Genomic DNA, 19210 nt, shown 5'->3' on the forward strand with positions numbered 1-19210 from the left:
TCTATCCCTCTTCAAAAATGCTGCTACTATAGAAGTCTAGCTCAATATTTTAAATATGATATCATAAAAATAGGCTTAAAAATAATAACCTCAACAACAAAAAATTATCTACTTTGCAATTCTATGACAAATGAAAAAATTAAATGAACATACAAAAATTATTTTTAACATATACAGAAAAACAATATCCAAGATGCCAAGAACTCTGATTTTGAAATTCAAAAATTCAAAAAATTTTCCTAGCTAGTTTTTGATGTATTCATTTAAAAAAATCAAAGAAAATATTAAAAACTCTTCATGTTTCTATCTATAGCCCAGAAAATCATTAAGAAACAGTTTAATTTGGTTACAAGATTCTTTATTTTGTAAACTATACATAAACGGTAAAAAAGAAAATGCATTGTACTTTAAATATTACATAAAGTCAACATTAAAATTTATTTTTTAGTGTGTATAAATCAAATGGAAATAATTCACCAATTTTACCTTCAATGGATTGTATATTGGGAGAAAAGTTGACCCACTGTTTAAATTATGATACCGATGTGTAACATTCAATAGGGTTTTCCATTTGTATTATGGGCACAAAACCATAGGTCTGATATACTTAAAAGTGATGGTTTGTCAAAATGTCTACACAATTAATTAACATGCTAACTTAAATACAGCAATTAACGTAATTTTTGTTACAGTTAAATCTTAATGCTACTCTACACAATAATCATAAACAAGTCCACATGGCAATTATGTAACAATAGAAAAAAAGAAAGAAACATATTCCATTTTCTTCATTCCAGCAGCAGTACCTTTACTGGTATTAATTTGTTAATTAGGTGTGCTTATATATTGCCTAATATCCTATATTGGTATGCATGCTAAAACCTTTCTATTTCTATTTTGCAAAGCATCATACAATACGGTCTCTAAGTTGCGACACTAGTAATAAAAATGGCATAATTCTAAGATTAAATGCAAATTTTTATCTAAAATAAGAAATAAAATAAGAATTGAGATTTTAAAATTTGACACTGAGGCAAATGACAAAACTTTTGTGAAAATGTGATTCAAATGAATCTTTCCTTTTGTCTTCCTCCTTTAAATTCTGCACCCTAAATTGCTGGTCAGAAAGATAAAGAAATCTAGAAAGGTAAAGAAACTATGCTGTTTAAGAGTATAAAAAAATCTACATGAGAATGCTATCCAAATTAAAATAAAAATTAGAAAGGATAACTAAGGTTTCAACTTTCAGAATCCATGGTTTTCTGTACTTGCCATTTTGTAAAATATCCTAGTATTTCCAGAATAATGTCATAATTGAAAGCATCACTATTAATGTAAACACGATGGAGGACTCTACACTTCTCACTGTTTTTCTTACCCTGTGGTATCCCCTCATTCACTGTAGATTTGGGAAGATGCTACTTTGGAATAGCAATTAAGGTCATGCTTATTTTTATAAAATCCTTGGGGCCTAGGCCACAAATAAGTTCCTGTAAATTCAACTTAGACTCTCAGAAAAATAATGTATACAACCTTGAGCACTGGTTGTTTTTTTATTTGTGGGAGATGTATATAGATTGTTTTTATGAAAACTTCTTGTTTTTATCAGTAGATCTTCCTCACTTTCTTTTGCCTGGCTAGACTTGATATATGTTTTCTTTTTCTCTAAGGCATATAAAAACTCAAAGTAAATGATTTTTATTTAAACATAAAGTTCTATGACATTAGCTCTAATATTTGAAATAATTATACAAAATATATGTGAGTTTTAGAATCATTTTATTTTGGGGCAAGAAGGTCATTCTCAATAGGTTATCACTTTGTAAATAATAGAAATGTAGATTTTATTGATCTCAGCTCTCATCAATCAGATGTATCCATCATGATCATCACCATCATCATCATCATCATCCCCTTCATCCTCATCATCATCTTCAATTTCATCTTCATCATTCATAATATCGTCTTCGTCATCTTCATCATCAGTCCATTCATGGAAATCTCCACTTGCAAAATCTCCAGAGATCTCAAAATCAATAGCTTTGGGGAAAAAGTAAGCATTATTATTATTATTGTTATTTGAGTAGTGGGATAATTTGTGGGGGATATGAAATTGTGATGAAAATTAAGCAAATTAGGGATGCCTGGGTGGCTGAGTCTGTTAAGCATCTTTCTTTGGCTCAGGTCATGATCCCAGAATTCTGGGATCATGTCCTGCATTGGGGGTCCTTGCTCAGTGGAGAGTCTACTTTTCCTTCTGCTTTTCCTTCTGCTTACCACTCCCCCTGCTTATGCTTGCCCTCTTTCTCCTTCTCTCTCTGACAAATACATAAAATCTTTAAAAAAAGGAAAATTAAGCAAATTAATAAAATTTTACTTTGCTTTTTAGCTTATTTAGCAAAGATAAGGAAAAATCCATTCTCTAGGGGTGCCTGGGTGGCTCAGTGGGTTAAAGCCTCTGCCTTCAGCTCAGGTCATGGTCCCAGGGTCCTGGGATCAAGCCCCACATTGGGTTCTCTGCCTGCAGGGAGCTTGCTTCCCTTCCTCTCTCTCTGCCTGCTTCTCTGCCTACCTGTGATCTCTGTCTATTAAATAAATAAATAAAATATTTTTAAAAAATCAACTCTCTATCATTTGTTGAAATTTGTGTGCTAAAAAGCAGAATAATGGTATCTGATGTGAAACATCTTCAGTTCAGTAATATTGATCTCAACTCAGTTTTTCTAGAGGTCCATGTGTAACACTGAAATTTATAAAAATAAATAAATAAATTTCTTCCACTAGTGTAGTAAGCAAAATAATTGTTCCCTAAAGATCATCATTTCCTAATTGCTGAAACTGTGAGTATAAACTTAAATGGTGTAAAGGGCTTTGTAGATGTGATTAAATTAAGGACCTTGAGATGAGGAGATTATTCTGGGTTATTCAGTGGGCTCAGGTGATCAAGTGCATCCTTAAAACCAAAGAACCTTTCCCAGATAGAGTCAGAGAGATGCAACGTTGCTAGTTTTGAAGTTGGAGGAAAGGGTCCAATGAGCCAAATGTGAACTGCCTATAGAAGGTGGAAAAGGCAAGGAAACAGATTCTCCTCTAGAGCCTCTAGAAAGTATGGAGATGATGTTTAGTTCAAGAAGACCCATGTTGGCCTTCTGACATATAAAACTGTAAGGTAATACATCTGTGTGTTATAAGTCAATAAATGTATGGAAATTTATTACAATAGCATTAGAAAACTAACATAGCTAATTCAGTACTTTAAAAAATATTTAGAACAAATCCTATTAATGTAATCCAGTGTTTATAAATTGATATCACAATATGACACTTTAAAATCCATATCTTATGTGAGGACAATGTTATTCTTATTCTTCTTCCTCATGCTTCTTCTTAATAATTTCAACATGCTAAGAAAACTCAGAAGTTATGTTCTCAAAACAGTTTCTCTGCTCACCCATTGAATTCATCTCCAATATAACTTATTACATCATAAAAACCTTTTTATGGGCATCAGTGATATTTGTTGTAATTAATAATGTGACCATCTTAAACTACATGTTATGAAGATACTTAAAAATTGCATAAAATATGGGCACCTGGGTGGCTCAGTCAGTTAAGTGTCTGCCTCTGGCTTAGTTCGTGATCCCAGGGTCCTTGGATCAAACCTGGCCTTGGGCTCTTTGCTCAGCAGGGAGTCTGCCTCTCCCTCTCCCTCTACTCTTCCACACCCTCCTTCTACTCTCTCTCTCATAAATAAAATATTTATTTTTTAATTGCATAAAGGAGACAACTAAACATTATCTAAAATACAAGACTAACCAAGTACTTTATTTTCATTTTTGGTTATGTATATTAATTAAGACACAACCCATTAATTCCTAGTACATACTTGTGTGCACGAGCATGTGAGTGTGCATGTTGTGTTTTTGTGTATGTACAACTAAATGACCTTTTAATGAAAACTACCATTGTACAAACAAAAATACTCATATGGAATTTGCATTTTGAAAAAAATATTTTGTGAAGCAAAAAAGATACTGCATTTAAGACTCTAAAATACATGTATGGGATGATCAATTTAACTCATATTATTTTTAGGTCTATATATAATATCATGTTCATAAAAAGAATTAGAATATTAATTATAATTTACCCTTCAAACATTTAAACTATATTTTTTCCATCCAAATATAAAGAAATATGCTCAGATAGCTTCAACTGATGGTCTTTTACTCTTAAAATGTTAGCTTTTCTTTTGCAAGTTTGCCTGCATACTCTCTAAGTCAATTTCTTCAGAGGTACACAGACAGAAGGGTGTCATAGGGGGACAAGGCACACACTAGGGTTAGCTGACCTGGAATAGAGTGGGACAAGAGTCCTCCTTACTTGAGAAGAAAACAGAAGGTATTTAATATCCTTTCTGTGTTTGAAGTAGTGAAAAGAACCTTAAAATATCTGAGTTGTGCTATTCCATTTATTATTTATGCAAGTTTTTCCTATGCTAGAAGTGACTCTTTCTGTCATGCCTCCCCCCATATATTTGCTATTCTTTGCATAGCATATGTCCTCATTAAGTGCTTGAACAAATGAACAAGAGTCTTAAGAACTTATCCAGTGCTTGAGAAATTACTAAATAACCCTTCTTCTTACCACAATCTGCAACACCATTTGTTCTGGATCCCATTACTTCATTTCCATATCTGTCAACACACCAGCACTGTCCGACACTGCCATGGCATTGTGTTGGCTTGTAGTAACCATCTTCATCACATAGGGGGATGTACTGTCCTGTGAAGCACACACACACACACATACACACACACACACAGAGATTATAAATAAATTGTGTTCCTTTTTTGATGGTCACCAATTATGCATTAATTCACTCAAGACATACACACACATGGAGTTTCCACTCCAGGTTATGAACTAATGATTCATGTTGAACAAAATAGGTAAGGTCACTGCTATCATGGAGCAGGCCATTGTTTCTTTTGTTAAGCACATTTACTATTCCTCTATCTCATTCTGCAAAGGGTATTGTTCTCAGAGGCATAATACAGAATTAGAACCTAGTTAACACCATGTGTATTACATCATCCAGTCCACTCAGCATGGCATATCAAACGCTTTACCATCATCGCTGCTAAGATTTTACTTTCATTTTCCCAAATTTTCATTCATATATTCCAAGCTCTTTCCATCCACATCAGGCTGTTTTCCCCAAATTCAATACTGCTTGATCTTTGCATTTATCTTTTTCTCATCTGGAATCCATCCACCCTCCCTCCCCCTTACATTTTAAGATTTGACTTAAATATGACCAGTTATATGAAGCCTTCTTTTAAGCTAGAGGATTTCTGATATACTTCAACTGTGTGTGCATGTCTGTGTGTGTAGTTTATTATTGCTTGCTCCCACTGCTATACTGTGATATCCTCTATATTGGGAATTTTAGATTCTCTTGGTTTTGATTGTTGTATTAACAACTCTTAAAGTCAATCTAGTGGGAAAAACAGATATTTATTTTCACATCTATAATACTTAACATAGTATCTGGCACATTGCTAATGATAAACATTTAACTGATAATTTAGAAGTGAATTCACTTTCTTCAATGTTTACATCAATACAACAATGTAAGATTTAGGAGAGTAGAAAATTTTCTTGTCTTTCTTGACTTTTTTTTTTTCCTCAGTGACCAGACACACTAAAGTTATCTAGTGAAAGAAAAAAAAAAAAAAGGGCAGAATAAGTTGATAAAACATGAAATTCTTTCAATTCATTTAGTCTCATAAGCACATGGGATCATAATTTTTTTTTAAATTTTTTATTTTTTATAAACATATATTTTTATCCCCAGGGGTACAGGATGGGATCATAATTTTATCTCTTTAAAAAATGCCAAAATTCTGATATATAAGTAATTTAATTTTAAAATTGTAAATCTTTTGAAAGATTTGGTTTTTCAATGAAGTAGACATTAATGAGCACTAAATATGTTTTTATTTGTTAACTTCAAATAATTAAATCCTGAATTTTAATCCTTGATCAAATCTAAAATATTTTTCAACTGAATTTCAATGTCTTTTCCTATTGTACATGGATAAACTTTGCTTTGTGGAAACAAAGAAAGCTATGCATGAATGTATTATTTCACTTTTGAACTGTGGTATGATATGAATTTTGTAACACAGCTAAAAGAAACATGACACATTGTGATTTTATCACTGGTATTCCTCACATCTAAAAATGCTTTATAACAAAAAGAATTAGCCTTTTCATTTTGAACTATGGATTTTCAAGTAATATAAAAAAACTCATCTAAACACACAATATTGTAATTACAAAGATAGCATGTCATAATAATCAGACTCAAAAACATTATAAAATTATGTGCCATTAAATACTCAAGGGCATTAACATATATGGGGAAAAAAACAAAAACAAAAACATCGCATACGTGGCATTCTGCATTGGATCCTAAAATAGAAAAAGGACTTCAGTGGGAAGACTGGTGAAATACAAATAAAGTGTAAGTCTTAATAAATAGAATTATAACAATGTTTATTTCTTAGACTTAACAAATAGACAATGGCTGTTTGATATAGTAAGATGGTAACTTTGGGAGAGGCTGAATAAAGGATGTATGCAAACTATGCAGGCAAGCTAACTTTGTAAAATTTATTTAAAATTGCCTGAAAAAAGAGTTTATTTAAAAATTGTATGTCTAAAAGAATAAACAAAATAATCATAAATAATCACTTAATAATCTTGACTGTTCTAACATTTTAAGGCTCTGAGTGAAATTTGTTATCAACTATCTAGTACATATATATTTATTTGCTAAAAGTAAGTTAGTAAAAAGTCCTGAGGAAAAACAGAAAGTCTTTTGAATTTCCCTGCGGTACTCAGGGGATACTTTTATCCATCTTTCACCCATTTCTCTCTCTCTCTCTGTCTCTGTCTGTCTGTCTGTCTCTCTCTCTCTATATATATATGCATGCCATTGTTCTTGAATTGTTAACAATAGAATTAGGATTAAAGTTTCTGCTGATGCTTTAACTTTAGCATTGTTTAAATCTCTTTTTCACTTAATAACTTTCAAAATGAACATTATATTAGGGTAATAAAACAGACATAATATCTTTCAATAGGTAAGATAATAAAAGTAAGTTTAATGGCTTTCAAAAACTTCATAAATTTTGTTACTGAAATTTAGTGTCGTCTATCTTTGTTGGATTAATATTGATTTTATGTTGCTGTTTCCCTGGGGTTATTTATGTAAGCAATAAAGGCTTCAGAAGAATGATCTATTACTCACCTAGGAGCTTCTTTACCCCTTGCCGCTTCTGAATATTGCTGAGCTCCGTCTGGCAAGGTGGGTCTGCAGTGACATTAAAAATGTTACTTCAAGGATTATAGTTAAACAAAGAAGTATAATTTCTATGTTATCAGACTTATGTTGGTCTTTACATGGCTTAAAAAGAAACATATTATATATCCATTTCTTTTATAGATTACATACATATAGATCGCAGATGTGTATCTATCTGTATACACTGAGAAAGAAAGTCAGAGACAGAGGGACAGAGGAGAGAGAGAGAGAGAGAATGGCTTTCCTAATTTCTGATACTAGAATACCTTGATTTCCTGTAGAGAGACCAAATTGGATGGAAAAAAAAATGATATAAAATACTCATATGATGGACAATGGTTCTTATCATTTACTTTTAAAGGGTCAATCTACCCAGCAATGTAACTCCAACTGATGGACTAATGACCAAACAATTAACTGATTATGTTTCTCCCTCATTTAAAACAGTCTCTATGATACAGAGAAGTAGATTTACATTTAAAAAAGTAATCTAAAAAAAGTCAATACTCTTTCTAGTTATATCAGACATACTATTACAAATTTTGATCCTGAATAATGCTGACAGGCTTTAGTCTTTTTAGTTTCATCTAGATGCTTCAAGTATGCATGTAATGTGGAAATAAAACATAACATACCATAATTTCTGATATGCCATCTTTTAAAAAAACTTAAATTTAAAATTAAGCATGACTCTTTTTTCAAACTCAACCACTTAAAGGAGAATATTTTCAGAGAAATACAAAATTCTAAATAGAAAAAATGTAGCCTGGTATAAATATATAAATATAAATATATATATAATTATATATATTCTTATATAATAAATATATTTTCTAATTTATAATATTCAAGCAAGTCAATGTATTTTAGGTCATTTTCTAAAACTTGTTGTATGACAATGCATCATAAATTATTGAAAAAGCAAGCCAATAAACTAGTTCCTATTTTTCTATACTATAACTTTTTAGGGAAAAGTTAATGTATAGATAACTGAAATAATTTAAAAAGCATTACACTAATTTTATAATATCCAGTTATTAAATTTGCATGTAAGAGTGTAATGAGGAAATGAGACAAAGTGCTTAATATATATTTTATAATTAAAATTTATAAGACCAACAAGTTTTTTCCTTGGGAAATCTAAAATGTGAAGAAAAAGTAATTTTTTTGAGAGAGAGAGACAAAATAAGAAACAGATTTTAACTACAGAGAACAAACTGAGCATTACCAAAGGGAAGGTGGTTGGAAGGATGGGGAAGATAGGGGGTGGGGATTAAAAAGTGCACTTATAATGATGAGCCCTGAGTAATGTATAGATTTGATGACTCAGCATATTGTACACCTAAAACGAATATAATACTGTATGTTAACTATACTGGAATTAAAGTAGAAAAACTTAATTTAAAAAATGGGGACGCCTGGGTGGCTCAGTTCGTTAAGCAGCTGCATTCGGCTCAGGTCACCATCCAAGCATCCTGGGATGGAGTCCCACATTGGTCTCCTTGCTCGGCAGGGAGCCTGCTTCTCCCTCTGTCTCTGCCTGCCACTCTGTCTGCCACTCTGTCTGCCTGTGCTCCTCTCTCTGTCTCTGACAAATAAATTTAAAAAAATTTTTTTTAAGATTTTATTTATTTATTTGACAGACGGAGATCACAAGTAGACAGAGACAGGCAGAGAAAGAGGAGGAGGAGGAAGCAGGCTCCCTGTTGAGCAGAGAGCCCCATGTGGGGCTCCATACCAGGATTCTGAGATCATGACCGGAGCTGAAGGCAGAGGCTTTAACCCACTGAGCCACCCAGGTGCCCCAATAAATAAAATCTTTAAAAAAAATGTAGTGATATTTAGGAAGAGAAAAACAAGGTGCAAAATGGTACAAACAGTATGACACTATATGCATATTATATAATAAACACAATAGTGTGACTTCTTCATCAAAACATATGTGTTCATGTAAATGTACAAATAGTGGATTGGAAACTAGATTCAATTGTCTACCAGAGTGGAGTGAGAGGAGACTGGCTTGGGATGGAATGCAAAAGAGATCTCAACTTTATAATGCTTTTAAAATTTAATTTAAAAAAATCTTGATGTTAATATGATAAAATACTGACAATTCTTATTTTTGGGTGATGGGTACATGGATATTTGTTAAATTGTTCTTGTAGTATTTTGGGTTTTCTTAATTTCTAGAAATTAAAAAGAATCTAATCTTTCAAAAGAAAGAAAAATTATTTTTGAAAAATCTAAATAATTAGTTTATTGTTCTACTTTATTTTGAAATTGATCTAATCTCTTTGTTTTTCCTAATAATAACATGGGTCTCTTATACTAAATATTAAAATAATAGGAATCAAGTTACATAGTATGAGCTTCTAGACTAGACATTTAAAAATTTACGGCCCTCTAAATATACTATTTAGAACCCAGAGGAAAAATTTGAGCTCAAGTTTCAATATTATGTTGAAAGCATTTATTTCTAATTGCTATGGGTTAATTATTGCAAAGTAAAATATTATTTCTATATATTTTCTATGATATTGCCTGAATTCTCTCCCTCCCCCTCAGTCTGTCCCTTCTTCTGCCAATCACCCTGCTCATGCTTTTTCTCTTTCAAAAAAAAAATAAAAAGATTTCAAGAAAAATCACGACAGATTCAGCTGTTCATCTACACATAGTATTTAATTTTGAAGTATTTCTCTTATTATTTATAAGACAGTTCTGTCTGGCCTTTAACTTAGGTATACTTGGAATGCTTAATTAAGATTTCAACTATCATTTAAAATAAGTTGCAAAGATATCTGTGTATATATTAACTATTACTTATATATTATATGTTTATATATCATATATATTACTCTAACATATAGTCAAATATTCTATATATCTCTCCAATTACAGCAAAGGAATTTGTTTTATTGAATAAATAATGAGGAAAAACACTCTCTAAGGTGAAACATTTGAAAAAATGTTTTTAAATAAATTGTTATTATTTTTCATGAAATTAATTAATGAGCTAAATTGTTATTATTTTTCATGAAATTAATTAATGAGCTAACTCTTACTGTTATTCTTATTGACAGAGTTTTTGTAACATTTTCTAGCATATTAAAGTAGTAAGCATAATTAGCCAAATTCTCCAAACTTTGGGGAAGATGTATACATCCTTTCACTTGCTCAGATACATTTTTAAAATTATTTCTGCCATGTATTAAATGATTTCAGAGAAGATTTTCATGTGACTATAAAGATTTTAGCCCTTTGGGTGAATACTGCTTAATAAATGTAAAGTATATAAAGCAAAATTTTTCTTTGGGTACCTTTAATCAGTTCTACAAATACAGCTGCAAAATGCAGAAATGTTTCAAAATGAAAGTATTCATTTCTGTAGAAGAAACTTCCAGAATTTTTCATAATATTTTTAAAAGTTCATGAATAAACACTAAACATGGCCATCATAATACTAAAAAAATTGACTGAAATAACATCATGAAAAGACCACATATCTTTTATAGTATTTTACCAGTATTTGCTTTTCTATTCTTTAGATGATTTAAATGCACACTGCTCGTTAAAACTATCATGTAGGTTTTTTGAAGTGGCAATTGCCTAGTAAGCAAATATGCAATAATAAAATCAACAGTGTGTGTGTGTGTGTGTGTGATTTAAAGTATTTTAATAAAGAAAATCTAGTTTTAAACCTTATTTAAAATTATTTATAAGTAGTTAAACTACTCTACAGATACTGCTATTGATTCACTGCTAATCAATTTATGGATAATCCTTTCATCTCTAGTTACTAAACTATTACTAATATGTGGAGAGGTAATTAAGATAGTAAAAGTCCCTACATAAGGTGTTAGCTTTTCATATGAAAAGCTGAGAATAACTAAAACAGTTTTAAGTAACTTGTACATTCTCTTAGCCATCAAGAATTTTAAAAATGAGGTGACAATAATAGGTGTATCACGTTAGACTAATTCCCAGTTTGTTTTTTTTAAGTTAGCATCAAAATTACACGTACTATTTTTCCATAGTTTCTGTAAATTTTATCATAATGTGAGGTTTTTTTTGGTTCTTCTTCTCTTAGCTTAATTCTAATCACACTTAGATTGATTGTGTAAGCATGGTTTCAATGTTACATTGCATTTCCCTGTAAAGAAGGATGCCTAAAGAACTAGCATCACCCCAACTCCTTCAGTTACCTTGCCTCTTCCAGAGAATCAAGGTACTTTCCTTGCTAGTGAATTTTTACAAAGCTAAGTTATTTTTAAAAGTTTGAAGGCCAAGTCATTTTAAAATCAAATGAGTAAAAATAACTTTATGGTGAATGCAGTGGTTCATTCAGCTCATTTAATAAGATCACAAAATAGAACATTAAAACTCCACAGTATAGTGATAAAAAAAACCATTTATTTTACACCATGGGGAAAGCAGATATCAAATTAATTTTAATGATTACTTTTAATATCTATGTTCTCCTATCTCTATGTGCTTCTTGGTGGTTCATAATGGAAACTGTAATGAAGTGCATTAATATGAAATATTAATTACTATTTTTCATCTTGTTTAGCATGTTTTGTATCCCTAGCAGAGTTATTTTGTTTAATATGCTGCTTATTTGCTCCTTTATTAAACACTCTAATGAGAAAAATATCTACTAAAATGAATGGGGTAAAATGTACTTTTTTTTTTTTTAAATCATGAAGAAATAGATAAAATGTGACATGCAGGTCAACTATCTGTATCAGTAGGTGTCTCATCTTTTACCTTGCTGTCTCTGGAAGCAGTAGCACCATTCATTGTTAGATATCAAACTGTCCTTGTATGTGTCACAAGAGTTGAAGAATGCCTTGGTACACTGTTCATTCTTATCAAGGTAAATGCTTCCGAGCTCTGACTGGTCCAGTAGAAGGTCATAGTTTGTATCAAGTCTATTAAACATCCAGCCAAGTGAATCCTTGCAAATTGGCAAAATACTGGTATCAAATCCTAAAGGCAAAGATAGAAAATAATTAGCTAAATCCAGAAGTCACAATCAGCAGCAAGTAATATAAGGGAATGTAATAGTTTCTGTCAGAGCACCTACTTAACAGTCAGAAATAAGGCTTTAAACTCATCTTGGGTAATTCATTTCCAAGTAAAGTGGAGATGGTAATACCTACCTTTCAGGATAGTTATGAGGATTAATTAACCAGAATATAAAGTAGCTAGTAGTAATTAGTCATTCACTCAATGGCACTTATTCCTGTAATTTTATTAGATATATTTCCATTCTTTTGAGGGTTCAAACTTTTTCTTAATAAATAGGTTGTCATGATGAATGCCTTTTTAGATGTATATAGGTATTACTGAATAATAATGTCCTATTAATAAAGAAATATAATTCATCTTCATCCCAAGGAATTCTATGAAAAGTAAAATTTTAAGGAAAGTAAGGTGAATACATAATAAATAATAGCATCAAATGCTCTATATCTTTGTGGAACCATGGTGATTATGGTATTTCACAAATATAACATATCCTGACAAAAAATAACCATCATGTAATTTACACAGGTACTCACTCTGTCTTCTGTTTCACTCAAGGCAATTTTTACAATTACAAATATGCTACAATGGGAGACAGTAGAGAGCACTGGATAAGCACAGATACAGAGGGATGTCAGACTGGGTTGGCACCCAAGGTGCAAACTGCTGAAGTGTGGGTTTCTCTGGATAAGCCACAGGCCCCACCCAGTAAAGCTCCATGTCCTAAATAGCATTACAAGCAATGTCAATGTTTCAAAGCATAATTTAAAAAAATACTTTCAACTAGTCTTTGTCAGGTTTAAATCAGCTTTAACAGGTATTTTGGTAGACCACTTGCTGTTTTATTTGCTACTTTCCCTTCATTACAAGTGAAAGTTAAATAATAACCCTAACTGGTGTGAAAAAGAGAATGTGCTTGGAATTGTGGAGACTTTTTGAAAACTGAATATTCAAAGAATTTAATCTTCAACAGCAGGGGTTGAAGAGTAGTTTAACCGTTTATGAATGAAGTTCTCACATGCAGTTAATTTTATATTCTAGTATATAACCTATTTTGATAAATACTTTTTATATTCCAAGGTGTATAAATAATTGAAACATACACATATGTTTAATAAATTTTAAACACAATAGAACTACGAGTTTACCTTTCAAAAAGAAATTAAATTCTTGCAGAGAGCATGTCTGGTGAATGATAAATTTGTTGAAGTGTAATAATGTTTTAGATCCAGAATATCAAGGTATCTGATTTACATTCAGGTCACTGGCCCAGGTCCTGGCACTACCTTGCTTGGTTAAGTTATTATATCTAGATTTTAATGTTCATATCTAGATAATGTGAAGATTTTTCAAACATGATCTCTATGTTACCTTGAAGATCAAGAATACAGTGAGTTTATGCTATTTGAATAATATGTTTAGACACAAAACTGTGTTACAAGAGTCATCAGAATCATAAGTAACAAAAGGAATAGACATAAAATTATTTTAATATTTTAAATTATATACTTTCAATATTATCTAATCTAGTTGATTCTACAAGTATAAAATGAAATTAATTTGGAAAAGTTGTTTCCTGTCTTGAACTTTTAGAGCAGTACATACTAATTGATAAGTTTGAGAATTCTTGGATAACACTATCATAGTCTCTTTCTCTCTCTGTATACACACACACACACACACACACACACACACACACACATAGTCACTATATATATATAACAAATATAATGCATGTATGCATGATTATTTATTGTATTTATTATATATATATAATTCTTGAATTTTCTGAAAGATCAATGTAAAATTAAAAAAAAAATTCTAGATCTAGGTAGAAGGCTCACTTCTGTCATCACAATAAAAACTTAGAGCTTTCACCCAATTTCTGAAGCCTATTTTGTCTTACATAAATACAGTTATTCTAACTTCTTTATAACTAGAATTCCTATTATTATACTTTCAAATAATTTTTTTATACTGAGAGTTTCTTTTTATAAATATTTATTTATTTATTTTAGAGAAAGAGAAAGCACGAGTGGGGAAGGCAAAGGGAGAAGAAGAGAGAATCTCAAGCAGACTCCATGCTTACATTAGAGCTCCACAGAATGCTCAATCTCAGGACCCTGAGATTAGGACCTGAGGTGAAACTAGTAGTCTGACACTCAACTGTCTTGTACCACCCAGGAAACCCTATATCAAGAGTTTATTACAAAGAGTACAGCATTGAGTACTGCATTTTTTTCCAAGTCTGAAAATCTCTGCCTTTTGATTAAAGTGTTTAGACTATAGGCATTAATATTATATCAATATGATTGTGTTTAAAACTTGATGCTGGTATTGGGGGGACTGGATGGCTTGCTCCATTAAGCAACCCACTCTTGGTTTCAGCTCTTATCTCAGGGTCTTGTGATTGAGCTCTGAATCAGGCTCTGCACTCATCAGGGAGTCTGTTTGTGGAGTCTCTCTCTGCCCCCTCCCCAACTTGTGCATGCTCTCTCTCTTTCTCTCTCTACAATGAATAAATTAATATTTTTTTTTTTAGATTTTTAAAAATATTTTATTTATTTGAGAGAGAGAGTGAGTAAGAGAGAGCATGAGAGGGTAGAAGGTCAGAGGGAGAAGCAAACTCCCTGCAGAGCTGGGAGCCTGATGTGGGACTTGATCCCAGGAGTCCGGTATCATGACTTGAGCTGAAGGCAGTCGCTTAACCAACTGAGTCACCCAGTGCCCTAAATAAATAAACTTTAAGCAAAGCAAAACAAAACAAAAAAACCCTTCATATTGATTTTATTTTATTTGTCCTCTTTTATTTGTCCTCTTATTATTTGTTGTTATTATTTCTCCTTTCCTGTTCTGTTTTGGATTAAATGTGTTGCTTTTCTATTTTCATTGTTCCCACTTAATTTACACTATTAGTTTATGTGGTAGGCAAAATAATAGCCCCTCAAAGATGTCCACATTCTAATCCCTGGATCTTTGTGGTATTACATCACTAAAGGGACTTAAATTTGCAGATGGAATTAAGTGTATTAATCAGCTGATTTGGGAGATTATTGTGGATTATTTGGATAAACCCAATTTAATTAAATAAAACCTTAAGGATGAAAAAGTTCTCCCAGCTAATAGGCAGAAATGAGACAAAGAGAAAATTCTCCCAGATAATAGAAAGAAATGAGACAGAAAAAAAAAAAAAAAAAAAGAAAGAAAGAAAAGAAAAAAAAAAGAAACAAAACAAAACAAAACACATGGCTTTGAAGGTGGAATGTGGGTGGTGTCTAGCATCTGGGACTAGCCAAGAAGGATTAGAATACTCAGTTCTATAACTACAGCAAGCAGGGAGTGTGTGTGTTGGAGAGTCCCAAGACAGAATCTCCAGCAGACTCTGTGTTGGGTGCAAAGCTGGCCTTGCAACAGTTCCCAAAGCCCTGAGATCATGACCTTTGCTAAAATCAAGATTTAGATGCTTAACTGGCTTAGGCACCCAGGAGTCACCATGAATTGAATTTTGACAACAACCCAGCTGCTTATAGAACTGATCCTCTTGGGGTACCTGGGTGGCTCAGTTGGTTAAGACTCTGCCTTCACTCAGAGTGGTCATGATGCCAGGGTCCTGGGATTGAGTTCCACATCAAGCTCCTTGCTCAGTAGAGTCTGTTTTCCCCTATATTTTTCCCCCTGCTCATGCAATCTCTCTGTCTCTCTCTCCCTCTCTGTCTTTCAAAAATAAATAAAATCTTAAAAAAAAAAAAAAAGAAATAAAAAAAAGGATTCTCTCCTAGAGCTTCCAGCAAGGTATGTAGCCCCTCAAAAACTTTGATTTTAGTGTGGGGAGACCTGTGTTGGACTTCTGACCTACAGAACTATGAAATAAAAATTTGTGTTGCCTAAGCTACTGAATTTTGTGCTAATCTGTTACATTCATAAGAGAAAACTCATGTAGTTTATGAACTATATTTTGTTTTTTGCTGGTTGCCCATGGATTATAGCATACATCATTAATTTACCACAATCTACCTTTAAATAATATTGTACCACTTCATTTATGTGATAAGAAATTTGTCAGAGTACACTGAACTTCTTTACCTTTTCACATCCTCAATGTGAAAACCACATCCAAGTGGGCATTTCCTACTAACCCAGTGTACCAACCTTCCTCCCATGTTCTCAATGATAAAGATCCATGAGAACTGCAATCAAGAATCAATCCAATAAATCCCAATATTTTGTAGAAAATCATGCAACATTAGTATATTTATGAATTATTATAAATGATCCCATTTTATTTATACTCACATAAAACATATAGGTGAATATTTACAGCAATTTTACTTATAATTGCAAAACTGGTGACAACCCAAATGTCTTTCAGTTGGTGAATGGATAAACAAAGGATTGTATATCTATGTAGAGAATAGTATAAACATAGGTATTGAGGCTAAATTAATTCCAGAATAAACGTCTGTTCTGCACTTGCCGTACAAAGCTTAAAAGCTATTCTTAAAAGACTCAAGTTGATGCCAAGTTATTTAATTTCATGCCAGAACAAAACAGAACACTGTAGAGAAATATCACAAAATCCAGCAACCAATAATTTAAAATTCACAATGTTCGGATCCAATTAAAATTGACCAAGCATGCCAAGAAGTATAAAAATATGACCCATAATTTGGAGAAATCATAATCTTGAAAATATACTCAGAAATTGCAATGATGATGAGATTAGTATACATGGATTGTAAAAATAACTATATTTTTTTCTTCACTATTCTGAATGAGTTTATATTGTTGTGTCTGAAGTATAATGTGACCCCCTAAGTATGGCAAATAGGACTCTGTGGGTGTGTATGAGTGTGTGTGTGTGTGTGTGTGTGTGTGTGTGTAGAGAATCTATATATGGAATGCTTTCTGATAGTCATCACATATGATCAAATCTGCTAGTTTTTCTATACAAGATGAGAGAGAAAAAAATAACTAAGGCACAATCTAAACTTATGAATTGAAATAAGATATTAGGAATTTGATACAACAGAATACTCAAAAACAACCTTGAGAGTCTGAATATTGCTTAAAATTACTTTATTACAAATTTGGAGATAATACACAGTTGTGTAAAAATTAAGAGTAGATGTCGTTTGTTGGTTATGATTCTACATGTGTTGAACTTAAGGACTTTGACATTCCTTGACTTTATTAAAGTTTCTTCTTAGATCATTGTTTTTAAAAAGTTCTCCTCTCTCGAATATTACTGTTTTCACAAAATGTTGTGATAGTTTTCTAAGTAGAGGTAACCCAGAGCTCAATCTGTAATTAATGTAATTTTTGGGATATACATATGTTCAGTGATGTTAAAAATAATAAATATGTGGGGCACCTGGGTGGCTTAATCCCAGGACCCCGAGCCAAAGGCAGAGGCTTAATCCACTGAGCCACCCAGGTACCTCACCTCACACATACATTGTATTTTAACTAAATATTTTAATATTTTAACTAAAACATTGATTGAAGAATGCACCAGTTTGTTGGACAAGTTAGTGCTTAGAGGATATGATCTGAATCCACTTTTGTTTTGTTTCATTTTCTCCATGATGTATATTTGCTCATTGGTAGGTTTTGTCTGAAGAACTCCTCTGGAAAACATTTTTTCACCTCAGCTTCAGTTAACAAAAAATTGCATTCTCCCTTTAAGGTTACTATTTAATAACTACTATACTATTAACAGACTGCAACAAATATTGGTTAATTGGCATTTCAAAATTTCAAGATGTCTAATTTCATGTAATGGTCAGAACTCCAAAATGATTCTTCCTAGCTGGGGATTTTTTTTTTAATATTTTATTTATTTATTTGCCATAGAGAGAGATCACAAGTAGACAGAGGCAGGCAGAGAGAGAGGGGGAAGCAGGCTCCCTGCTGAGCAGAGAACCTGATGTGGGGCTCGATCCCTGGCCCCTGAGATCATGACCTGAGCTGAAGGCAGAGGCTTACTTAACCCACTGAGCCACCCAGGTGCCTCCCCTATTGTTTTTCATTCATATGACTCAACTATTGTCCACAATAAATATCTTTGCACTTCCTGTCCAGAAATAAAATTCCAAAACAACAGCAACTTTCCTTTGCTTTGACATCAAAAAAGTAACAGTTCATGGCTATCTGACTTATAGGCTTTCCTGCTAAAATTCAAGCCATTACCCACTTGTCTGGAAGCACATATAGAATAGTAGCTCTGTTAAAATCTGTCTCTCATTTTGAAATAAAGGGAAGCACTCTCATCTTCTTAGAGAAGCAGTGAAATCATAGTATGGCTCTTTCCAATAAAACACTTTCATAAATGCTATTGCCACCTTTTTTAGTTATTCTTTTAGATCCTCATTTGGATCCATATTTTAGGGGCAACTGGCTTACATCTGCACAATGTAGATTAGTGTTTGTTTGAATAATAGGGAGGTGGATCTTAAAAGTGTTATCTTCAGAATTCTTCCTAGCACACTGCCTTTAAAAGCAGAATATTTTAACAGCAATATCAAGAAGTGTAGATATGAGTAATCTGGGATGTGGGGGTGAAAGACGTTCTAGGTAGAAAAAATAGCAAGCAAAACGGATCTAAGATCAGGCCATGCTTGATGCCACTGTACAAGAGAAAGAAGCAATGTGACTGGAATTGAATGAATGAGGAAAAAGTTGTAAGAAATGAGGTTAGAGAATTAATGGTCTACTCACTCACACAGGTCACAATAAAGATGTTGGCTTTTACTGGGAGGTTTTCCCATATGTCTCCATTTTTTTTTTTTCCCCAAGGATGGCTCTCAG

The 19210-nt window shown here is 32.3% G+C and overlaps 1 protein-coding gene across 2 annotated transcripts in view; it reads right to left on the minus strand.

Moving 5' to 3' along the window:
* Positions 1 to 310: 310 nt before the first annotated feature.
* The window catches only part of SPOCK3 (SPARC (osteonectin), cwcv and kazal like domains proteoglycan 3), a 489739-nt gene continuing 470839 nt past the window's right edge, over positions 311 to 19210 (minus strand). Inside the window, exons 8-11 of one of the 2 annotated variants that reach the window (XM_059174767.1) lie at positions 12143 to 12364; positions 7322 to 7384; positions 4648 to 4785; positions 311 to 2040 (exon numbers count right to left, since the gene is read on the minus strand). In XM_059174767.1, coding sequence (XP_059030750.1) covers positions 1868 to 2040; positions 4648 to 4785; positions 7322 to 7384; positions 12143 to 12364 — 596 coding nt within the window. In that variant the 3' untranslated portion in view covers positions 311 to 1867. The remainder of the gene's footprint in view (positions 2041 to 4647; positions 4786 to 7321; positions 7385 to 12142; positions 12365 to 19210) is intronic. The other variant, XM_059174763.1, reaches the window with a different exon arrangement.

The sequence above is a fragment of the Mustela lutreola genome, chromosome 1 (assembly GCF_030435805.1).
Source record: "Mustela lutreola isolate mMusLut2 chromosome 1, mMusLut2.pri, whole genome shotgun sequence".
Lineage (NCBI taxonomy): Eukaryota > Metazoa > Chordata > Mammalia > Carnivora > Mustelidae > Mustela > Mustela lutreola.